The sequence below is a fragment of the Xiphophorus couchianus genome, chromosome 7 (genome assembly GCF_001444195.1).
Source record: "Xiphophorus couchianus chromosome 7, X_couchianus-1.0, whole genome shotgun sequence".
Lineage (NCBI taxonomy): Eukaryota > Metazoa > Chordata > Actinopteri > Cyprinodontiformes > Poeciliidae > Xiphophorus > Xiphophorus couchianus.
This window is the reverse complement of record NC_040234.1, coordinates 15,656,163-15,681,772: the sequence shown is the minus strand read 5'-3', so window position 1 is coordinate 15,681,772 and position 25,610 is coordinate 15,656,163. Positions and strand designations below refer to the sequence as shown.

The following is a 25,610-nucleotide window of genomic DNA, read 5'->3' as shown; positions in this document are numbered from 1 at the left end:
GAATTTTAAACACACCAATACATAGCACCAATGACAAGAGGAGACAAGGCGAGGCTTTTAAACTGCACAATGTAGTAACCCTTGCATGGTGGTGGCAACATCATGATATGGGCCTCGTGAGCCGACAGTGGTGCAGATGAATCTGTTTGGTGAAAATAAACAGGGAAGAGGCATGTATCCAGATTCTTTAATTAACCTGAAATCAACAGAAAATTGAAACTTGGACAAAAACCACACATCAGAACTGGCTTTGGAACAGAAAAACCAGGCCAACATCAAACTTCTGGAAAGGACCCAACCTAACTCAAATTTAAAATGTTCATGCTGAGAAATCAACCAATTTAAATTAGTTTGAGATAAAAGATCCATATATAAGAAAGAAGCTTGCAGATGTCTATATAAAAAAAAAAGTGTACATGTATGCATGTACTGATGTTTAGTAATCATTCTATGCTGAAACTGAGTGGTTCAGTTTATCATTAAAAGCCTGTAGTTAATATGACCTTCGAGTCCAAGGTGAGTGAAAGAAAACCTCTGAAATGATCACACCACTGGATTATTTTAGACCTGGTTGGTTCATCATAACTTTAATAGAAATAGAACAACTAGAGCATGACTGACATTTCTGAGTTTGTGCAGTGGTGCATCTATTTGGCTTGAAAAACACAAAAGTTAAGGCTCTCGTCAACATGCACCAACATACTGACAGGTAAAGATTTTACAGATAAACATTAAGGCATCTGGTTGAAGAGAAGACGACCATTTTTTAAATTTATTTATTTTTTAATAAATGGCTTCATGTTTGCGTCGCTGTTTGATAACCCTGCTGCTTGGATCTCTATTTGAGGAAGACTGGTGATGGAAATCGGAAAATATTTCATCCTACAGTCATGTGGTCAGAAAACAGGGCCGACAGTAACGAGCACCCAGCTGATCCCTTAAACGCCGCAGCGAGCCGCAGAGACGAGCTCACGCAGCCAGACGCTGAGCGGCCAGCTCCTCCGCGTCGTCTCTATTCTCGTTGATCTCTGCCAGCGTGCAGACGAAGCGCGTCCACTCGTCGTTTCGCGGAACTGCAATTTGCTGAAAGGAGGGGCACAGAAGAGTTACTCCAGGCCATTTGCGCAGATAATGGCTAAATAACACAGACCCGAACTGCTCAGAGCGGTTCATTAAACGATCCTTTAAATACATCTCATTAGGCTGAAGTGAGTATTTTAAATAATTAATCACTCATTTGTGCAACAAATCTCAGGGTGGCTACACAGTTTGCATGTCAAATCTCTTCTCCAGAGTGAAATGTCCAGAGTTGTCATTATTTCTGGTTTATTTTTAAAGGTAAACTTTACTCTAAACTCAGCACATATTCAGATGTAGAAATTAGAAACTTAAATGTAGAAACTGCAACAAAAAAAAAAAAAACAGGAAAATGTATGGATGGAAAAACGGAAAGATGGATGGATGAAAATGAGGACAAAAACAAACGGGATATGGAATCACTTTCATTCCCTTTTTTAAGTTTTCAAACCAATCATGACCTGGAAAATATTAGTGTAGCTCATGCCAGATCAACAGTCATGTTTGCTCACCTCTTTAACCTCATAAACAAGAACGCGTCCATCGGAGTCTCCCACTGCGATCTCTCTCCCGGTATGAGCCCATCTGACCCTGTTGAGGGCCGGGCTCCCCTCCACCACAACGCTAGCAGTGGGGACCTGAAACAACAACAGCAGCCGTGCAGAATATCAATCAGAGGAGGAACGGTGCTCTGCGGACAACTCCCCTGCTGCTGCTGCATGTGGAAGCCAGGAGAGGAAGGTGCCAGAGGAGGAACCGTACCTCAGTGTCGTTGTTCAGGTTCCACAGGTCCAGGTGGCCGATGCCGTCCACGCATGCAAACAGAGCCGGGTGAGTGGGAGACCACATGACGTCATACACGTAGTCGGAATTGTCTTCAAATGAGTAGAGCGGCTTGTTATTCTGCACAGGAGAAACACATGGGAGCACTCATTCTGATGAAAATAAAACATAATGTGAGTTTTTTCACACACTGGCTGCTCAGAAACTAGAAAATAAATCTTATTCTGATCATTTGTGACCCGACTGTTACTACGACTTTACTTACAACTACGATATTTAGACAGGACGTTAGAAATGACACAATGTTCACTTGCATATCACACACTGCTCTCTCTTCTGCCTGGATAATTTCTTGAAAACTTGAAAATAATGCAAGCAAGCTTAAAAGGTTACAAAAAAGAAACGGTTTTTATCTATATTTTCTCTTTATTACATTTGTTTAAATTGATAATTAAACCCAAGATTCTAGAAATGACAAAACACTGTATTGTTTAACATATTGTTTTACAGATTATATTTATTTAGACTTCGGATGTAGGTCAACTACTATTAAAGGTGATTCAAATAAAAGTTTTTGAAAATATTTTTATTTAATTTGTAAGTGTTTGTAATTGCAATTGTAATTTTTAAGTGAAGAAAAATGTATTTGGAAATTGGATTTGGCTTGAAAAAGCAAGAGATTTTATTTTTAAGCCCTAAATGCACCTCTATGTATCTCCATCCATTTCCCCAGCTTCATTGTTTCTGCTGAAAAGAAAAGAGAAGCGTCTTTGCAGCATGATGCTGCCACCACCATATTTCACTGTGGGAATGAACTTCAACAGCGCATGTGTAAGACTCAATGCCCACAGGTCCAAATTCTGCGTGCCATAACGTTTCTTTGTGGCACTCTCAACTCCAACATGAATTGTGTGTCCAAGTATTATTTTATGAATCAAATTGCATCTATTTTTATCTGTACTCTGCCTGATTACATCAATGTGAAGAAATGTTCAATATTATTAAACTTTAGTTGGTACTCATTAAATGCAAAGACAGCTATTAGTCACATTTTTAACAGTTTAATGGGTTTCATCAGTACATACTGGTGGAACCGGCCCTTTAAAGACATTCATGATTTTGATGTGGCTCAAAATGAAAATGAGTTTGACGCAAAAGATGGAATTTATTTCCAGTTTAGGCAACTGGTTGCACTGCTTACATGGTAAGAGGGAGAAAAAGTGAAACTGGTTTGTTTTGTACAAAGATGCAGAATAAAATCCCAATAAAACACATTGAAGTCTCTTTCCCACATGACAAAACTAGAAAAAGAAGTTGCTCCAAAACTCACAACCACTGCAGTTTAAGAAACCCCTCATATCTCCTCCGTTCGCCTTTTAGCAGTCTTACCTTGGTGCTCCACAGTTTGACGGTCCAGTCGAAGGATGAGGTGACAAACAGGTGGGAGAAGTCCAGCGGCCCTGCAGCTGTGTGGCAGTGGATCCCGGTGATGGGGCCGTGGTGGCCCTCAAACATCTCGCTGATCCCCGCTTTGCTGTGGAGCGCACAGATCCGAATGAGCGTGATAACGAGCAACAGATGTGAAGAAGTGACCCTCGGATTAGATACGCATGCTCACACTATGCCAAAGCTTTCAGAGCAACAAAACCCTAAAAAGGTTAACAGTTGGGTTTGCTGCTGCTGCTCGTGACTATTTAAGCGTTTCATCAAGCATGAAGGGACTCAACAGGCGCAGACGGACCTCTCCTGGACACGCTCACAGTAATCATTTACTTAGATCATGTAATTAGCAGCAGGGAGGCAGAAAGTGCCCGCGTCCCTTCAACCACATGTTGTAGAGCTGTTATCCAACTGAGGCTCTGATAATTAATGTAGAGGGGTAAATACTCAGCATGAGTGATGCTTATGCATTATTAACTGCGATGAGAGTATCACACCATTGTAAATGAGGTGGAAAATTATTCCCCCCAATTACAGAGGTGATTCTGCTGTGCAGAACCTCGCAGTGATGCCCTCTCTGGATGCACTGCGGAGGTGGCTGACACGCCACCGAGCGGCTGCGCTGATTCAAGCCACATTTCGACACTCGGGGAGGGCAGCTCCGGACTCACAGACGGGAACATTGTGGGATGAACTGCAGTTTTAATTCTCTCTGGGACAACGGACTGTAAACAAACTGTCTGGAGCGCAGAAACACGCCAAGAGGGGAAAAAATGATTTGTTTCCCCTGCATGTGTGCCCTGTTTATATTGAATGACCTTTGCAAACATAAACTGACAAGCGGAAAAGAAAAACAGGATGACTGGGCAGGAGTGAAACCTCAAACAGCAGGAGATCAAGTGCTGGATTTGGGCTGTGCTGGGAAGCGAGTGGGCTTTATTTATTTGACACCCGGTCCTAGGTGGGCTTAACAGGTTGCCTCAGCTTCCTGCAGGAGTTATGGAAGAAAAAAAAAGAAAAAGGGGGCGGGAGGCTGCGGTCGCACCTTCCATGACGACACGACATGTAGACGGAGCCGTCCTCGCTGCCCACCACAAAGTTGTTGACGTCTCCGAAAGGGAAGGACATGGAGGTGACGGCGACGGCTTTGGACTGCTTGAAGACGAGCTCCATGCTGTCCTGTGGAGGGAAAACATGGAACAACGTCCGTTACGGATATCGCGTTTGTTGCCAAGAGCAACCTATTAAACTCAAAGCATAGTTCAATCATGCGAACCCAGTACTTTGACATCAGGATTTTGGCAGGACAAGTGGTCCAAAACTACTTCCTTCAAAGTGAAGGACGAGTGAACTTGAATGTTGAAATAAATCGGAAGTGACATTCAGCATGAATGAGACTCGGAGTAACATGTTTTAGTCTCCAGTGAACAGAAAGAGAAGTTGTGGAAAGTGACGTCGATTTTCATGGCTGTATTAGAATTGTAGCCTGTAGTTTTAGCAATGGCAGCGGAAGAAGTGAAGGAAGCTGTTCGGTCCGTGTTGGCCACGCTTACAAATATTGAATTAACATAAACAGCCACCTTGCTCAGATCAGAGCTTCTCTGTTCAAACAGAGGTTTGAGTTTTCCTCACCTGCGGCTGGGAGAGCATATCCAGACTCCAGGAGCAGATCTTGCCGTCCGTTGAGATGCTAATCAGGTTGTGGGCGTTCTGCGTGCCGACTACGTTCACACAATACACCGGGTGCTGCGAACGTAGTGAAGGTGAATTTATTTTCTGCTACTATGTTGAAGATAAATCAAGTTAATTCGCCCGCGTGGGGCGTCCGCAGTACCGTGTGTGCTGCTGCTGAGAGCGGGGTCCTCTGCACTGGGGTCCTCTTATTGCTCCTGTTGTCCCACAGAACGATCTGCCCAGAGTACGTCCCACCAACCACGACGTTTGGGTGAAACTTTGCAAATGCCGCAGACATCACGGCCGACTGCAAGACCAAAGACAAAAAGGTCAAACAGTGAGATCTCTGATGCTTGTCAAACAAATGAAACATTTCAAGTGAACTTTTGAGGGAAAACTTGACTCAAGGTTTGCATTTCATTAACTGTGGGAGAGACAGACTAGAAAATGAGGTGATTTATTTTTTAGTGTTGCAATGCAACATACCTGAGTAAAGCTGATGCTTCCAGCTGAGAAAAGGTCAACAGAAACCGCCTCTGAGAACCGAACTGAACTGGTTTATGTACGTTTGGCTTCCAGGAGCCAAACTTTCTGGGAATCTTCTAAAAACGCTAATGAGTGTTATTTCTTTAGGCTGTTCTTCATATTTTGCCTTCTTTTTCACTCATTTCGATCACACTGTATTTTATTAAACCAATTAAAATGAACCACCTATTTTTTTCTATTCCTTCAAACATCACTTTCAGACGGGCCAAGTGCTGCAGACGACTGTCAGACTGCACAAATCACCAATATGTTCAGGTGTAGAGACAGAAGAGAAAATCTGAGAAAAAGCAAAGTCTAAAGACAAACTTGGTATGGCCTTCAGAAAGCCTGAATATATTACTCCTTCGCCTGTCGCAATAAGCAATTAATTGGTAAATCAATCGCATAATAAAATTGAAATGAGCTTAATGATTTCCATTCTGGTGATTAATATTTTTTTGAAGGGTAGTTTTGTTTATAAAGACTCCATAATCCATTTTATTTATAATTTTGCCACACCCGTTTGTGTGGTTTTTATTTCCATTTTCTTCATAGTTTGTGGTTGTGTTTTATTTTGGGTATTTAAAATGAATGGCAACTCCAGTGTTAAGTGTTCTGTACAAAATTAAAGTCCTTAAGAGGGCAAACTTGCATTATGCCATTTCCAATATATGACTTAAAAACGATATCAAAACAACAATATTATCATTTATCGCAGTTACTTCTTGGACAATTCCAGTAAAAATTGTTATTGTGACAGGTCCAATTACCCATAATATTTTTAAATGTTTCAGATCACCAAACTGAGTGAAGTTAAAATTGCATTTATTAAAGTAATTGCTCCCTAATCCCAATAACTAGTCAAGCAGTAGTGATAACTGGCAATGGACTGCATTGCTATGAAGGAACTATGGCCCACTCCTCTGTGAGCCTGAATTGTTTTAAAATCAGTCACAGTGGAGTGGATAGGAGCATAAACAACCTGTTTAAGGTCACTCCACATCAGGGGTCAGAACCTCCAGTTCTTAAAGGGCCGGTGTCCTGCAACTTTTAAATGTGCCCCTGGTCCAACACACCTGAATTAAATGACTAAATTACCCCCGGAGTTCTCCAAAATCCTGATAACAACCCGATTATTTCATTGAAGTGTGTTGAAGCAGAGATGCAGTTAAAAGTCGAAGGACAGCAGTTCTTGAGGACGGAAGTTGAAGACCTCTGCTTTACAGCATCTAAATCAATTTCAAGTCTGAACTCAACTTTGCTTCTTGAGTCACTTAGAGGTCAGATATTCAATGTTAGAAAGCAGAGTTCATGTTTCCTTTGTTTTCAGCCAGTCGTCCTGGTCTTGAAACAGCAAAGCAGCTGCAGATAATCACACTGTGTTCTTTTTCTGAAATGCTGTTTAATGCCATGTGTAACCTTCCACAAATGTATTTATTTTGTCTCTGTACACAGAATATTTTTCGCAAAAGTCTTGGGGATCATAAAGATATGTTTGTGTTCATTTTGACCCACGGTGGTTTTGACCTTAATGGACGTTGCCTTTCAGTTGAGATTTATTCAAGCCCCAAATGGGCAATTAATGTTACAGCAAGTACATAATCAGTCTCTTTACTGAGTCACAAATGGTTTGCTAACCTCTCAAATCCTTTGAAATCATTTTATTTCTCATCTGTTATTGAATTTCTTCCATGAAGTGTTGCTTTTTGACATGCTCTATCCGACTTCATGTTGTCACAATATCTATTTAAGTGACTTTTTCCATTTCATTTTTTTCAACTTCAGTGGAAACTCAAGGTACAACACCCAACGCTCCCATCAAGGTAAAACTAAGTACAGCAGTCGAGCTTCAAGCAGCATGTTTCACGTCATCACACTCCAGCTGGAGTTGCAAGGCTCACAAACAAACTACTGCTGAACGTTCCCAGATCCAGATTGCAATCTGAAGAGACAGAGTCCCTGCCTAAAACCCGCTTTTAATTCTAGGACTTCATGATTTTTTTAATTTGGTACTTTATTTTATTAGTTGTATTTTAACAGAACTGTATTACTTTAATTTATCCTATCTTTGAAAATTACAGCTAAAATTAGCTTGAGTTATTAAACACAGAGAAGAGTGGGGGGAAATATTCTGTATTATTAAAAACCACCGTGAATTTAAAGAATCTGTATATTTGCTGCTATGTACGAAAAGCTAAATGAACGTGAAAGGCGTCATCATTTTTAATGTAGTAACATTACTTTAACAGCAAAAGGAATAATTATTGCTTTTATTTTCTAATTAAAAGCTAAAAAAAATCATGTTTTAAATTTCTGTTTTTGAATTTGTGTGTCAAATTTAAATTGCTGCGACATTTTACTTCAAGTTTATCTTACTGACCCCATGATTACAGACAGGTAACTCATCACCTGCCTCATATTCTTCCAGAATATTAATAACCAGTGTGTTCTTTTCTGATTATGCTTCATAGTAAAATGAAAAGATTCCATTTTTGTCCAGGAAAACAAAAATGAAACCAGATTTGTATATCCACCAGTGTTGACAAACTAACTTTCTAATAGAATCCATGTTTGTTTGAACTGCAGTGAAGGTGTTATAAACACTCTGACCGCTTCAGCTACAACCACCTTTTAATCAAATAATCATCGAGAGGGAAATAATGCGACAAAAACGTAGAGAAAAAGAAAAAAAACAACCAGCTTTTGAGCCAACTTGGAAGCACAAAGCAAACTGCATTCACACTTCTGTTCAGTTTTATTCATCTCAGCAGCGAGCCTTCGATGACATCCGCTCTGAAGGCAACATGTGGTTCTACTCAACTCGTCTTGGTGAAGGAGCCTCGGGGCAGCATTAATATAAAGCTGAGCAGAGCCATGGCGCTCAACGGCTCTCCCAGCTCGCTCTGTCTGAACACAGAGCCCTTGTTTAGATGCACATGATAACCAGCCCTGCGCCCCCTCCTCTTCCACACCCCCAAACCCACCCACACTTAATCCTGCTGCAGCTCTTGGAGTCCGTTCAGGTCTTGCGCCACGGGTCTTCTCCAGAACATGTGTTTGTGGAAAGATGTGGTGGAGGTGAATGCCAGCGTGGTGAACTCACCATGTGAATGGAGGCAGGAAGGGGGAGCAAAAGGGTTGGCGCTGCTCCACACTTGTGGAGCGAGGTGGATTTTTGGGGGTGGGGCAGGAAAAAAAAACAAAAAAAAAAAACACAGAAGGGAGTTCAAGAAGGAAAAGTGAGGGATGTTGGTTTTGGTACCTGACAGTGGAAGACGTATTCTGGCGTGGCTTTCTTGTACTTCATGTTCCAGACTAAAGCCACGCCGTCTGGTTCGTGTGGAGCCTCCTCGTTGTTGTTGTAGGAGGCGACCAGGAGCTCAGGATACTAGTGAAAGAAAAAAGAAAACAAATGGATAAAATAGACACACTCCTCACATCTAGTTGTATTTGGAAAAGCAACAGCTGCCAGTATACGGGTGGGCAATATGGCTTAAAAATAAAATCTCTGATTTTTGTCATGTCAGATCCAATTTTAGTACATTTTTTCTCGCTTTCTTTTCTAAAAAACAACATCGCCAACATGAAGTATTTAATGTTTTTATTCAATCTCCTCTTCTGTGAATTTGTACGATGGAGTATTAGGGCCAGGCTACAAGAACTTTTGTTTAATTATGAGAATAAAGTCATAATATTAGCAGATCATATATTCGATTTTACCAGAAGAACATCTCAAAATTAAGAAAAAAAGTTGTTTTAATAAAAAAAAAAAAAAAGCTTCTAGTTATCAACCTCTGACATGAGCAGTTTAGTTGTGTGGCTTTTTTTCTCCAAAATAGACCCAGTCGTTTGCTCAGTCGATTCAAGTCCTACTCCTGATAATGATTTAATGCTGACTTGTTAAAAGATAAAGTATTTTATTATTCGTAAAACTGATAGCAAAGTATAACTTCACAAGATGTTAAAATTCTTCATTTTAGTTTTTTGCTATTTTTTGTGAAGGAGCTTTCATAAAACTACAACTGAAGTCTCCTAATATAATGACTTTATTGATATTTAAGGCATGATTTTATTGTAAAACAAAATTGTAAAAAAAAATTGGCCCTAGTATTCTGTCGTAGCGTTGACCTGAAATCAAGATCCAAAAATTAAAATCTGTAAAACATGCTTGTCAAACAAGATGGCGAGTTGACATCACTCTGAACTATGGAAATAAAACGAGATGATGGATATTATTTATTTTTTTAACAAATAAAATTTTCAAAAGCCCAAACGTCTACAATGAAAAAGTGACTCTTTTCGTACATATTTGTGGCTCGTTTCCCACAGCTAGTCCATTTCAGATCCTTAATAATATCCTTTATTCCTTTTATTATTTCATAAAAACATGACTACTCCAGGAACAGTTAAAAATAAAATTAAATTAAAAAAAACTTTGTTTCAAAATGGTGATAAAACTGCATCCAAAATCAAAAAGGAAACAGCATCTAAATATACAAACACGTTGTGGATGTTTGCAGGATGCTGCTGAGGTTTTTCAGGTGTTAATGTTGCTCTTGGCTAGAAATACAGTGAACAAAGAGGTGGTGCTCAGTCACTGTCAAAATCCATTGCAGAATCAGGAGTGAAATGACCTTAGACACCAGAGGAAATAAATCATTACAGCCGACGGACTCGGGTACAATGTGTACGGTACCAAACTTGGTTTTCCTGAGGGAGTTTTGGCTGAAAGGGAAATGTTGTCAAACTGAAGCAAGGTAACCATAAAACATGATCAAAGCCCTTTAAAAAGCCAATTAGAAACCATTACATTCAATTTTTCCTTCAATTTTTTTTTTTTTAAGAAAAAGGAGTTTGATTAAACAATTGCTTAACGGCGCTTTGAGGGATGTGTTAAAATGGTGCAACTGTCAGAGAAAATCACCAGCGGAGACCAGTCCAGACAGGTGACGACCCGATGTTTGGACCAGCGCTCGTCCATGAACTGCCTGTTCAGTGAAAGCTTTGCTCCCGCCTGAATTTCCCTGGAGAGGAAATAACATCAATCAATAAAAAGTAATACTTCAAATAAAAAATTACGGCTTTCGAATTAAGCACCATTACCCTTCCTTGTCCTCCAGGTCACGACCGCTGTAGTCAAATAAGATGTCCACGTGCTCGGAGAGTGCTCGCTCGATAATGCGGGTGCTCTGGTCGAAGAAGTTAGCAAACTCCTCAGAGTGGAGGATCTGGAGTTTTTCCTCCTCGGTCAGCTCATGCGGCGGGGCTTGACATAGAAACGGAAACTTATTGTTGTGGAGATGTGGAAAATAAAAAAAATTGGAAAAGTAAAAAAAGAAATCTAAAACCTTTCCATTTTTGTTAAGCCAAAACCACAAAGGTTAATGGATTTTATTGGGATTCTATGTGGCAGACCAGTACAAAGAGGAAGGACAATAACTTTTTTTTTTCTACAATTGAAATTCCTGAAAAGTTTCAGATGAGTTGCAGTTGCAAGGCTTACTAGCAACGTTGTTGTCTGTTCTCCGTAAAAAAATAGTTTAAGTCAGTCAGACGGATTGGAAGAAAATCTGTGAAAAGGATTTTTTTTTCACAGGTTTTCTTTGATTTCAATCACATTGTGTGGATCACACTGTGATGCTGCCACAACCATGTGTCACTGTGTGGATTACTACAAAGACTTTTGTTTTTTTCCCCCCAAAAGTAGGTCAAAAAGCAACATTTTTGTCTCAACTGACCAGGGTAACCACCTGGCTTAAGGCAAATTGCAAGCTGGACTTTTTAATGGCGTTATAAGTATGACAATTTCACACTTGGACAATAGTTACTCTGTTGCCAGATATTTCCATCTGAGTTTTAGATCTCTGCAGATCCAGATTAATAGTAGGTCCTCTTTGCTGCTTCTCTAATTAATGTTCTGCCTGCCTGGCCTTGTGATGCTGGTGGTTTTCTTATGTTGCCTACCAAAGTTCTGAGGTCAGAATTACAGTTCTAAAGGCAGTCGATTTTATTTTAAGGTAAAGGGCTCTGGATTCAAAAGCACTTTGTGATGGTCTATCTAAAGATGTATGAATGTCTTTGGGAGGCATCTATGTGATGCTCTGTAAAAATCCCAACAACTCCAATTGAAATTTTAGTACAGTTAGGATTAGTAGTAGTGAATTACCTTCTTCTTCTACTTCTTTCTGGTACAGTGTCTCAGTTTGGTTCTCGACTACTGGTTGAGCTGGAGCAATTTCTTCCTCCTCTTCTTCCTCTGTTGATCAAAAAGTCATAAAAACTCAGATTACAGATTAAACGAGCCTCTACAAACTTTACCTCCAGATGCGTAAAACAAACCCTAAAAGGTTACATCCTTGTGATTACCTGTTTTTTGTCAGATTTCTATATTACAATAGCATTTAAAAATCAAAATAAAGTGGAAAACTTTCTCAAGAGGAACGATTACGCTGCCAAACGGATGCTTCATGCAGCTTGGCTGTTTTATTTCACACCTTCATTATTTTCGCTTTCAATAAAAGCTCCACCCAGCGATTACGGGAGCAGCAATAGAGTGATTTTGTATCTCTGCCTTGCATTTGTTTGGTTTGTCAGCACTATGTTGCTTTTCAAAGAGGAACCTGCTCCTTCATAGAAGGGAAGTTTGTATTAAAGGGACACGGCGCAGCGGGTGTCTTGTTGTCATAGGGACCCCTGTCTTTCCCCAACTGTTAATGAGACACAATCCATTCAAAGGGAGTCTGGCTGTCAGTGTAGCCGTTTCCTCTGTGTCCCAGTTGCAGGTTGCCCCCTTATAGGCCACGGGGCAGAGGGTGAGGAGCAGCTGCCTCGGCCCATCCTTTTGGACTTGACCAGATGACGGCATGGTGCAAAAGCAGATGGTGATGCAGGGATTGTCTTGCGCACTTCAGAGGTGGCATGGGGATGGCACAGAGGTTTTCCGCATGGCCGCCTCCAGACAAGCCTCCCCCTGAACGGCAAGCCTGCGCAATTACCGTCCTAGCAGGAGGTCCTGCAGCTCCTATTCAGGCTCCGAGAATGTACAACAAAATACAGGCCACACCAGCTGGCAAACTGCACACAGGTTTCACCTCAAAGAAGACTAACGTGATTCTTCCCAAGACATCTTCTCGAGGTGGTATTAAACGTAAAATGAAAGGAGGAAAGACGCAATTCAAACTGGGGAGGGGAACGTTCTTGCTTTGTTTCCAAAAGCGTTTGCAGTTAATCTAAGATCACCACACCACAAGCAAGAGTTTCTCTCCCAGTGAGATAATCTAAATGATAATGTCATCCGTCACTTTGTCCATAAAGTGATTTATCCCTTTCCTCAGACGGAGGGTTGAGGGACGAAGGTTATTGGGAGCGCTGATGAGTTTACAGAATCGGGTTGATGACACGAGTCATTTCGACGTGCAGCCATACCCTACTCCCAACAGGAGAAGGTTAAAATCTTTCCTTTCAAGGGCCTCAATCAGGCTTAAAGGAAAACAGTAATCACTGTCTTTCAGCTAGTCCCGGCCGCGTTCGTCAGCCCTTTCCCTGGCGAGGCAGCCGGAGCAATCAACCTGCCAGGCATTAGGAGCGGACAGACAATCTGAAAATAAAGGGTATAATGCACCTGCCAGCCAAAATGGCCATTTGGAGAAAAGCTAGTGATCCTGGTGACCCCGCTGGGGGGCTGTGCGCGCGTGCGGGTGGGGGGTAGAAGCAGCAAGGGTGGGTGGGTTGCATTTAGCAGAATTCACCCGGATCACCAATGTCCCATACACTGACACCTCTTTCAAAGCAAGTCCAATTATGGCTTTTGTACCACTTAAGAAATAAAAGCTTTTTTTGGGGGGGGGGGGGGTTGCAGTATAGGACAGGGAGTGGAGGGGTGGAAAGAGCAACGGCAAGTCCAAGTCAAAAGACAACACATTAATGCAAACATGGTAAAGGATAAACAAGTATTAAACAACTGTTGTACCCAGCTGGAGAAGTCAGCCAGGCTTCGTCTTCAGTGCCGCACTTTAAGAACTCAAAGATCAGAGATGTACAGAGCAAAATTTTGAGATTAAATTTTAGTCTTTGGCTTTTTTTAAAGCTTTGATTTGCTGATACAGATTTTAAAATGATATAAGCAACTATAGGAATGCCACTGAAAGGATTTTCTACAGTCTTTCTTATTTCCGCTGTTGGGGGTGCAGCAAATCAGCGCTAAGGAAATGAAATTGCACTTCTCGTTTGGCTGTTTTGCAAATGCTAGCCAGTAGCATGTCAAGTAGCCTTGCATCTAGGTATTTTAGCAGTCAACACTGCATTTTTTCCAACCAAATATTTTGAAAATGATCTACTGAAAAATCCACAAATAGGTGAATTTTCTACAAATAATTTAGAGTTACGGTCTAGAAAATCTATGGATAAATTTCTCCACGAATACTCCATTCAGTCCGTTATCTGATGAAAGTCCAGCTCTCTTGCAGCCTGAATTCACCACAATAAATCTCCACATGTCATTAAAATATAGCTACTTTTTAAATAGCTGTGATCCCTCTGCCTTCATCTAAAGCTAAGCGAAGAGTTATGTTGCTACTGCCACCTGGTAAAGCTTAGCATCGTGTGATCAAGGATTAAAAACAAGATCTGATTTGAGTTTTCAACCAGCCAGCATATCACTGGTCTGGAACGATCAAGCTGAAAATCCTATGTTTCCAGGCATTAGCTGATATTTCTCTATTAAACATCACTTACAAACCCACAGAAAACCAGTAGTCTAATACCACAGACATATAATAGTACTACCATCGTTCATCTTAAAAGTAAAGTGGTTCTAACATAAGTATCTAAACCTTCCAAATAGCGAACGGCAGTATTGGTTGAAGGAAAAAAGTAAACCTCCGGGAGACTCGCATGTCAAAATCAAAAAGGGCGCACATTAATAAAAATTATACAATGAGAAAAATTAAAAAAAGAAAACATCACATTTTCTCCTTGAAATGATCAGCTACTCTACGACAGATATTCAAGCACTACTAATCATCAAGTGCATAAAAGCTGACCACAATTCCAAGTGGCACTTGAAGCAAGCAGGCCTTTAAGGACTTTATGATTAAAAGTTTTGACCTACCTCTAAATTTAAAATGATTAAAACAATCACATTCAATTAAATATGAGATTTACTGAACCGCTCGGCATACTTGTGTTCCTGACGAGTCTTTTGAAATGCAGTGCTGAACCAACCAATCCACCCTCCACCCTCCCCACAGCGTCCAACAATATCTTATTCCATAATTACAGCCTTTTATTGAAGACAGCATATTGATGCAGTCTGGGAATACTGCAGCATTGACACGTTCACCAGTTTAGTAGATTAACACAACACTTCCTTTACTACAAACTCCACACATATGGAGAGCCATCAATGGATTGGAAACAGAAATTAGGAAACAAACAGAGCCAATGTAATTGTTGAAAATTACACCCGAGTCTTTCCTTTTTTGTCATCACAACTCTTCACAAGTTTCAGTGTTTCAGACACTAAATATATCAGAAGTAAGCATCAAGGGCACTCGAAGTTTAGCCGATATACTGAATGTATATTTTTTGCATGCAGAGCATGAATGTATGACATTTGAATATATATTAGCAGGCAAAATATCGCATCAAAGCAACCCTTTGCAAGAATGACAATCATGAGTTGATATGCTGTGCAACTCTAACGGAAAGTGTGCCGTTTACATTGCTGCAATGAAAAGTGTTTATTCAGTTAACTTTGCAGTCAGGATTTGTATTGAATTTAATAAACCAATTCTTTTAAATTCATTGTTTAATACTAATGGTTTTCTCTTTTTAGTGTTGTTTTGTGAATTTAAATGTCAGCTTTATCGCTCTGAAAGCAAAATATTCTTCTACAGGTTTGTTTTTTTAAACTCAATAAACTTTTATGATAGGAGTTAGTCATATGGTCTTGTACAGCCTCGGAGTGCTAGTTAAACTAATCAGATGTCTCACAAATAGTACTGTGGAAAAAATCGAAAGAACTGAAGCCCAACAAAGTACAGATGCACCAGTTATCCTCTGTTCATCCTCCAATTTTCAGTCTGACCAAATTTCTTGACCAGTGACGAGATGATGAACCACAAAAAATGTTACTTTTATTTTTTAACAGCTAGGTGAATATTTTGTGCTACTATCAGCAGATCTTAGCAACAAATAACATTCCAGGTCAGCACTCCATTATGTCTATAAGGTGTTTTATATAAATATTACAGGAAGCACAAAAGGTTTAAGAGGTTACTTAAAAAAACAGTTTTTTCTAAGGTCTGTCTGCTGCTCACTTAGCTGAAAAGTCATCTTTAAAATATGATTTTAATGTTTTTTTCCATCATGCTTACTTGATAAGACTTTATTAACAGTAAGATGACAATTTAATCCAAAACATGATATTGTAAATGTAAAAAACATTTTTTCCCCAAATTATATTGAAAACGGCTGCAAATTATTTAACATCGGATCTAGGAAAACAAAAAAGGATACGATAAAGAAAGATAATGTATTGGTTTTGAGAATGGTTTTATTATTTTCTTAATATAGTTAGGACAAAAATTATTTATGAACACTAGTAAACTCAGGTTTAACACTGGTCGTTCAATTTTACCAGCATGTTTCTTCTGAGCAGAGGTAATGACATTTTGGAGTGGCCTGGACAGAGTCCAGACTTGAGTCTGTGGAGGGATTTAAAGATGAGGGTGATGGAAAGGAGGCCTTCCAATCTCAAAGACTTGGTGCTTCACCACCAAATTGTTAAAAAAAAATTTATTGTGGAAATATCTTTCCTTGATATAACTACAATCACACTTCTATCAAATCAAATTCCATATTTAAATTTAAGTAAAACCATTTTTTAGTCATTTTTTCAGCTTGTTCAAATATTTTGCTAATTATACCTTACAACTATGGTGATTATAAAAACAATCAGATGCCTTCAGGTTTGTAATATCAAATAATGGAGCATCAGAACAATTTAGGTCCCAAAAATTATTACTTTTTTGTATTGTGGCTACAAATACTTTCTTCTACACATAAAAATAAGATAAAGACTACAAAATTTCAAGGTCACTAGGACATCAAGGATTGCTTAGTAGCTCCATTTTGCAGCATTAGCAGAAGCTTCTCAGGAAAAAAACAAACAAAAAAATTAGATAGCATTCTCCTTGATTGCTCATTGTTGCTCTCGCTTATAGGTGTGAACATAGCTGGTGATCTCGAATCTTCAACTCGTTTTTCTGGGATGTCAGGAACACACAGTGGGAACCCTCAACCTGCAGCAGCCAGTGCGCGATAGCCGGTCCCTCTAATGCCACCGCCTGCTGACCTTGAGAGTGCGGCACCGCTGCCTCCTTTCCACAACACAATAAATAACTCAATCAGAAAGCAGGCCAGACGCCACCCCACGCATCACAAATGTGGCAAACGGGAGCAAGATGGGGAGGCATCGCCGTCTCATCGGGCGCCAGAAGTGATGGTGTGAAAATGCACAATGTCACTGAGTGCGTTTTGTTATGTGCCTGTTCGGTGAAGGGAGAAGACAGGGGAAGCGAAGGAGTTGATGAAATGATTACATAGTGGCAGAGAGGGGGAGGGGGGGCTCTGTGTTGAACAGCTGGCAGAGAGCATCGTTGTTTAACACAGTCTTACTATACCCAGTGGAGGCCAGAGAAATAAGGAGCAAAAAAAGATGCTCTTCATCCTTCACTAGTTTGGTTTGTAGTATACCGCCACAAGCCCCTTTCCAAAACAAGAGAAAAATCTGACCTTACGCACTCTGCATGTCATCTCTGAATTTTCTACACATCAGTACACTGTTTAAAATCCAAACCAAGCTTTCATGGACACTGAAGACGTGTGTTAACTGGTGCAAACTGAGATGAGTTAAAAGACAAATTCATCCAGTAGCTTAAAGTGAAGGTTCAAAACCAAAATCCTCATCAGGATGTGAGACAAGGCCATTATTCATCATCTGTCGTTGCAAAAAATAAAACAAAGACAACAAAAAAAATCATCCAAGAACAAGCAGCTCAACTGGGAATATTGAATATTTAATACAACATGTGTTCAACATGTGGATTTCGGCACAAATATTCTGTTTGTCCATCCACATGAAAGCTTCAGAGCAGCAATTACATACATATCAACACGCTTCAGAGGCAATAAGCAGCTGAACGCACAGCGCTTCATATCTTCCGCTCCAATCGCATTTCTCCTTCCTGTCACTGGTTTCTCATCCTGCTCGCTAATTACACCAAAGCCGAGCTGATGGTGGGGTTCAGAGGAGCAGAGCCCGTCTGAACTGAGTCTCTGCTCTGACTTCTTGTGTTTCTTACATCTCATTTTCCCATCACTTTCATCTCAGGGCTTTGTAAAGCTTTTCCACACGTCATTCATTTTCCTCTTTTCCCCAAATATTCCCGTTACCTCCCCCTCCAACCTCAAGAAATAATACATATCTTAAAGAAGCAACATTTTGAAACCTTATTAGTCCGAACATAACGAATAAGTGGAGATGAACAGAGAAATCAGCTTGTGACCAGAACTAGATGATTTTTAGCTCGACCTGTAACTTGCAAATGCGAAACTCTTTTTGTCATTTCCTGCAGTGCTGCAGATGACATATCAAAGGACTACTAGGTCATGGTAACAACAACACTCTTCAGTGTGGAAGTTGTTATAGCAGTAAGAAGACACAAAGGTAATAATTATTTTCAGTGTTGTTGAATTGCTTAAGTGAAATCAGAGAAGCAGTGGGATCCAGGAAGCTTTTTAAAAGACTAAATGTCTGTGTTTAATTCAAGCTGTGAGAGAGAGCAAGATTTTCAGCAGATAACAGAAAGTTTAAAAAGCAAAGAACATTTCAGTTTCAGCATCCTAATTTAGCATTTAGGATGCTAAAAATAGCATTCTTTTCACATCAATTCTGTAATCATTTTCTTAATTTAAATAATAGTAAAACCTGTTTTTTCAGCAACTGAGCTCTCTTACATAGTGTGACGTCACCTCTGCTCCAAATAGGGTCACATTATTTAAAAGAAAGTCAAATAGCTTCAATATTATTGAATATTAGATCTAACTCACATTATTCTCACTCTTCTTTCCTTTCCACCGTGAACCCACCACTCCCCGTGAGCTTTAGCATCTTAATCGCTATGAACTATAACAGGTGTGGGTAAGACAGTTTGCACTTCATCCAACTTTGCAGCTACATTTGGAAGGTTACATTATTTCATTTACACCCTGATGATTAGTATATATTTGAAGAGAGTATGAAATGATCCTATTAATATTACTTTTTGCAACATTGCAAACACAAATGATTGCTTGGGTACAACATTTAGTAGGATAATACTACACAATTTTACACGCTGTATATCAGTATATACTGATTGTACTGATACGAATTATAGGCAATAGTTTATATATCACGCAATATGCACTTACACTGGCCTGATGAATGGTCTCTAACTACCCTTAATGCCCACAGCTGATGTGTATCTTTAACTGCTGAGACATTAAAGCTCACTGAGTGGCAGGGAAATTACGTAATGGTAAAGAAAGAAAAGTGTCAGCAAATGTGGGTTAATTGTAATTAATATAGTCATCGTAATTTTCAAACATACTGTTGCAATTAAATATTTCCCTGATACCATGCAGTCCTACTGATGTCGCATCCAAGAAGTCCTTTTAAATTGCACACTCGGAGATTGCGATGTTGACTGTGATTTGATATATTGTGCAGCTCTCGCTTCTAACAAGATATTTAATGATCACATAGGGACAACTTAAAAAAAAAAAATTATATATTTATATTAATTAATTTTAGACAGAAAGTGGAATCAGCTAAAATCGGTAGAGACAGGGCAAAGTTGCATAAAAAAGCACAGATTTCAGATTTTTTGAAAAAAAAAAAAAAAAAAAAACATCTAAAAAAAAACAAAACAAACATAAATCACCTTCTTTAGCCTGGGCGGGGGCTGGTGTCTGAGTCTCCTTGGTGTAGGACACTGTTTCACGTGGTGGGAAGTCCACCTGTGTGACTTTGGCCATTCCCAGTTTTGGAGTCACGCGCCTATAAAACACAGAACAACTCAAACTCTGCACCACCTAACATCAACCATCCTTAATATATTTTGCAACAATTCTCACCTCACTCAGAGAAACTCTTTAGCTTATCTAAAATAATTTGTCTTTCTTGGTACCGTGAAAGAAATTGATTAGTTCACAATTTATTAGCGCTATATAATCAGATTTTTTCAACATGCATGACGTCACCGTTTCTCCTGGACTGAATCAACTTAACAATGACCCTGAAAGCTAAAGTAATCATGCCATAGATTGAGAGAAAGGAAAATGACCAGGAAAGGAGAGAAGAGAGTGTCCAGTACCCCAGCTCAGAATCAGAGTGAAGTTGAAGAGTGGACGGGTCAGAGTCCCAGTGCAGAGTCCTGATTAGTGTCACAGCAACAAGGCAGCATTAGTGACAGACAGACCGACAAGCAAGCACAAATGAAGAGACCAGATAATGTTAGCATCAGAACATGCTGATGGGAACGATCGAAAGTCTGTTCAATTTATACCATTACATATCCAATGCAGATTTAAAGTCCCAGCAAAAAGAAAAAAAACAGAAATTGAACAGTGGATCTGTCCAAACTTTGTCACACCAAAGGCTTTGAGCGTTGTGTAGCCAGAATGGTGGTGGTGGAGAGGGGATCCCTCTGGGAGAAAACATGACCTCCATGTGTGTAGGAAATGGCCATGCTGGTGAGGGAAATGAGTCAACACGTAGTGGGAACAGCTCACCGGGCCTGATGGGACACTGGGGGAGCTTGAATTTCAGCCCAGGGAAGGGGGCTCTAATTAGGGGTTAAGAAGTCCCCCAGGCGTCACAGCAACCCGCTGTTTCATTGTTAATTTGGGAGCATTCTAATTTGGTGGCACATAAATGAAATAAACATGTCCTTGGTTGGCATAAATTTGTCATCACTCACTGCAGCAATGGCAGAGCTAATCTGAGTTTAAGCTAAACTGCAGGATTTACTGGCATCTGTAACCTTTATGTCACAGTAAAACACAGCAACAGGCACATAAAAGCAAAATACACAAGCTGACAATGCGTTTCAGCACATTTACAGCAATATTTACAGCAAAACACATCTGCAATCTGCAAAAGGCTGATCACATGTCAAAGCAGGAGAAAAAAAAAAAGAAAGAGAGAATTATCTTTTATAAGAGACGCAAAGAAGCAATAAATATCTACTGTAGAATTTGCTTTAGGTAGGAAATATCTTCCGAAACAGGGAAGCCTGGATGCTCTCCACACTTGTAAATTCCTGCGCTGCGGTTTGGACTCTTGCTGAGGGATTCTTGGGTGTGTTTGTGTACCTGGGTCCCACGGCTCCATCATAGTCCTGGCTGCCGGTTTCACTAGGAGTTTCCGCTGATTTGGGAGCAGGAGTCATGGGAGGAGGGGCTACGTTAGAGACAGAGACAGAATATGGTCGGTAAGCTGATTGGTTCACAACTCAACAGCAGAAACACATCAACATGTTGTTGGATATGTTTTACCACTTAAATCTTGGAAGAATGTATTTTATGTGTAGGAAATAGTGAATTAAGCAAAGCATAAGGCCTCAATTTGCAAAAATTGTATCTGGATTAAAGAAAACATTCTAATACTTGAAGAAAAATTCAGCCAATAAAAACCTACGCACATCTAAGCAAACTTAAACTGCTTTAAAAGCACAACCATGGTATCATTGCCTGATTTATGTTCCAAACAGCTTCTGACTTTTTAATGGATCTCTTCTGCCACCTGCTGTTTAAATAGAGAAATTGCTCAGAGGTTTTGCACACAGGTTTGGGAAACTTTTACACACACACTTTCTTTTAGAAATACTTTTTGTATAAGGATTTTCTCCTAGATCAAGTGTCTGAAACCTGTGGCTTTTAAATGTAAAATCAAAAGAAGAGGATATTTTTAGCAGTTCCTTCATGTGGTTTTTGAAACATCACATACGGTTTCCACTACTAATGCAGTAAAAATTTGATTGATTGATGAGTACTTCTATGAGATTCTGCTCAAATCTATATGCTTTAATTGTTTAAGTCCCTTACCTTCGAAACTTCAAATGTGCATTTTGACATATTTGTTGAAACTGTCACTATGTCTTGACAGTATCTTTCTCATATAATGTAGGACATACAGTCTGTGAATAAAAACATCTGCCTTCACCTAATGCTAACGAGATATAACCAATCAGACCCAGGAGGAGGGTATTACTGCTGTCATTCACAATCTTATGTGGCGTTTGCTCTCTGCTACGCTGCAGCTAGCAGAGACTATTGTGAATACTCAGCCTACTAAACAAGAGGAGCTTGAGCTTCTCACAAATTATTTGTCTTATATACCCAGTGTCGTCTGTTTTAACTGTCACCATGTCGTGACAGTTAAAACTGTCACGACATGGTGACAGTTTTAACAAATATACATATTTGTTAAAATATATATATTTTTTACATAATTAATGCATTGTTGATCAATCAGATTATTTTCATCCCTGCCAATTTCAGACACTTTTATTGTTTTACCATACAACAGAAAGAGCATTATCAATTATGAGACCTAGATAGAATCTGTATTGACGGATCCAATGAATTTGCGTAACTTAAAAACTTATGATTGCTAAAACTCATGTTACTTTATTACTCTTACAGTTAGAGGATAACATCAACCTGGATTTGTCTGCGTTTAAAACTAGCTTTAAACTGTCTGTGTTGTTTTTAACAACGTAGATCAACAGGCTCAGGAAATCTGATTTTTATTTTTTGTAGTGAAAAATAGAAAGAAAAAAAAACCTCCCAAACTTTCAAATCAGCCAGTCATGCACAACACAGTATCGAATTGAGTTTTTCTTTTTTTAAGTAGATTTATGCAACTGTCTGACCTTTATAAATTATGCAGCTAAACAGTTGTGACTGAATTAGTTTTGATCTATGCAGTTCCATAATTACCAAGACAGTATATAGAAGCAATCCAGCATCAGATAAATAAACATACCAACTGCAGCATCTGGTGTTATCCCCATACTTTGCAGAAGAGCGTCAGCTTCTCGTCTTTTTTTCTCCAGGTCGGAGTCATCCTGCTGTTGTGAAACGTCTTTCTGCTGTTGGTCCGCCTGCGAACAGAGAAACATCAAGCATTCAGGACTATTTCAGGAATCAACATTACATTCAGCTGCTCTCGTTCAGACCTTGCTCTGAAGGAAGACAATAATTACCTTTCTAATTTAAACTAACAAGGAAAGAAACTCACAGCTGTCGCAGAAAATGGCAAATGCAAAAAGACTGAGATGAAGCTCAGTTACACTGGAGGAAGAATCGTTTTAGAAGATTTGAACATTTCCATGATTGCTTTTCATTTCTGTCGTGTACAATGAACTTGGCCAAATATATTTTCCATTTCACTAATGAAGATACAATGCCGGACTACGACAAATCCTTAAGTCAGAAAATTCATACCTTCTTTCGCTCCTCCTCCTTCCTTCTTTTCTCCTCCCGGATTTGTGCCAAACGTAGCTTCTTCCTTTCGAGTTCCGCTTTCAGCTCACTTTTGTCAGACATGATGTCACAGCTGTGGGAAGGGAAGGAAAGAAATATATATATACTGTATATATATGCTAAACTGTTGCATTAGATTTCCAAGAGGGATAAGTCAACTTTAAAAGTCATGCCTCTTTCTGATGATAAGCCTTCCACTTAAGGATTTCCTTAGAAAGATCCTAAAGGAAACTCACCTACACTTAATGGTTTTCTATGTTTCTTCTGCGACCACACCAGTTAAATATTTCTGATTGATTTTTGACAAGAGGGATTCTTTCTCAACAACAATTAGCTTTCTCAAAACAAAATGGGAATTTTAGATTGCATTCATTGGCGTGCATATCTTTTAAAGTAAACTTCATCTAACTATGTCTAGAAATATACACAACTATCCAACAATCTTAGGACAGCCCTTAGCTTAATCATGTTTTCCATCACTTTTGCACTAAATTATTTACAAATATAATAAACAAAAAAAGCAAATATGTTTGAGTGTGACCAGAAAATAATGCAAATCAAGCTCATCTTACTAATGCAACTCAATAAGGAGAAAAGAGTAGATGCCATTCTTGCACAGCAAAACTTTTTTAGAAGACGCTGTTTGCTTGAGAGGCAGCGCTTTCATAGCTTTGCTCTCTAATCTTTTCTAGCACAAGTTACAGCAAAGTGAGAGAATCTGGTAAGATGTGAACCAGGTTCCCGATTATGACAAGCCACAACTTTACATTAAGGGACCTTAATCGGCTACTGATCCAAGTGAAAGTAGGAGATATAAAAAGGGAAAAGTATATTTTTGTAACAAATCACTTTAAAGAACAAAACAAAAAAAACAACAAAAGCCTGACATATAAATTATGACTCAGTTGATCATCCACTGCCTTGTACCTCTATATGAATAATTGTTTTTTGGCAGCAACATATTATTGTCTGTTGGTTTGTTTTAATTTTAAAAAAGAAAGAAAATTAACTCCTTGTATTTACAAAATTATACAAAATACTTTCTGCTGTATAACTTTTTATTACATCTGGTGTAAGGACAAAAAAAAAAAAAACAGCCAAATGCACCTCGATGTGCTCACAAATAGTTAACGCACTGCAGTACCTTTTAGACATAAAATATGTCACAGATTTTGATTTGTTTAAATAGCAGAAGTCAGTGTGCGTGGATCTCAGCTGTCAGTACTGATAACTTATTTAGTTGTAACACTTAATCTATTGTCTATATAATATGCGAGTGGGGGAAAAAAATCACGAAATTTTGTAAATACTAAGCCAGTGAAATGTTTTAGAAGATCTATATGAAAAAGTATAAATAAAAGCAAAGCATTAAACACATCTTTCAACAAGATGCTTTTTGGTCACTGTCCACTCACGGTCATTAGATTAGGTTAAATGAGCCCCACCCTAAAGCTAATACCATATTTCCATATGTTCTTAGTTCAAAACATTGCTTGACTGATTGTAATTATATATATAAAAACGTTAAAGGATATAATCTAAAACTTGTACAACTTTTAAACTTAAAGCCAATTCATTAAGCGTCGAAATTTAATGAATAAACTGCCACATTCAACCGCTGGCCTCTCTACTGCTAGCATTAGCCTTCCTTGTTTTTCATAATTTGCCTTGTAGCTTAATGCCGTCCTTTTTTTTTAAATCAGCAAGCTTTCGCATTTCAGGTTACATTGTAACTTTTTATGGAATGTGTTAATATAGTTCATGCAACAGAAAATGTGTCAATTTAACCAACGCAAACCTGAAGCGACTGAGTTAGCTTAGCTGCTAGTCAACCGGTAGAAACTAAAAGCTGCTGAATAAAAGGCTAATTTAGATTCTAACACCACTACAAAAAAGTGAACTGATAAATGGCTTATCTTATAATCATCTTAATAATAAACCTTGGATTACAAACCTCGAAGTAGACTTCCAACTTGACCACCAAAACAAAACAATTGAGCTGCCAACTCAACTACAGGTGCCGAGTAGGTTCAAAAGGGAAAATAAACGGTCAAGCGATTCACAACAGGTGCAAAGAAGGAAAACATTAATACTTATTGTTTTGTACGGTATTCTAACGAATATAAAAATAAAATAGTAATTTGTTCAACATTATAAACTAACCTGTTGACAACTTTGAAAAAATTACCATTATTTTATATATATATAAATTCTATATATATATTCTAACAATATCATAACAACAGCAAAATTGATTTTAAGTCTAGATTTAGTCAAACTCAATGTCTCTAGAGATACCAGAGACCATAACCAGATTCTGTTGCATCTGGCAACAGAAGCTGTAAAGTTCAATTTCTCAGCTCAAGGATAATGCAGAGCAGTTCTGAAGTGGGTTGTGTGCCCAATTGTTGTGAAAAATAAGGCACATGTGTGTCCACATGCTTTAAAGGTTCATTCATTCATTCGTGTTGCTACAGTGATTTTATGGCTGGGAACTCTATATTGATAATGGCTTA

General features: G+C 39.0%; 1 protein-coding gene across 3 annotated transcripts; it reads right to left on the bottom strand.

Annotated features, from left to right (window-relative positions):
- Positions 1-171: 171 nt before the first annotated feature.
- Positions 172-25,160, bottom strand: dync1i2a (dynein, cytoplasmic 1, intermediate chain 2a). Of its 3 annotated transcripts, none has more exons than XM_028022953.1 (17): positions 25,049-25,160; positions 23,056-23,167; positions 22,595-22,712; positions 20,920-21,007; positions 19,890-19,979; positions 19,488-19,603; positions 11,666-11,755; positions 10,603-10,765; positions 10,424-10,523; positions 8,762-8,887; positions 5,135-5,281; positions 4,933-5,046; positions 4,346-4,479; positions 3,250-3,394; positions 1,840-1,980; positions 1,590-1,715; positions 172-1,083 (listed from the first exon to the last, which is right to left on the bottom strand). In XM_028022953.1, the coding sequence occupies exons 2-17, from the start codon at positions 23,155-23,157 to the stop codon at positions 970-972; spliced, it is 1,914 nt and encodes a 637-aa protein (XP_027878754.1). In that variant the 5' UTR covers positions 23,158-23,167; positions 25,049-25,160; the 3' UTR covers positions 172-969. The 3 variants fall into 3 exon arrangements, with proteins under 3 accessions (XP_027878754.1, XP_027878755.1, XP_027878756.1); XM_028022954.1 differs by having other exon boundaries at positions 19,920-19,979; XM_028022955.1 differs by lacking the exon at positions 19,890-19,979.
- Positions 25,161-25,610: the final 450 nt, after the last annotated feature.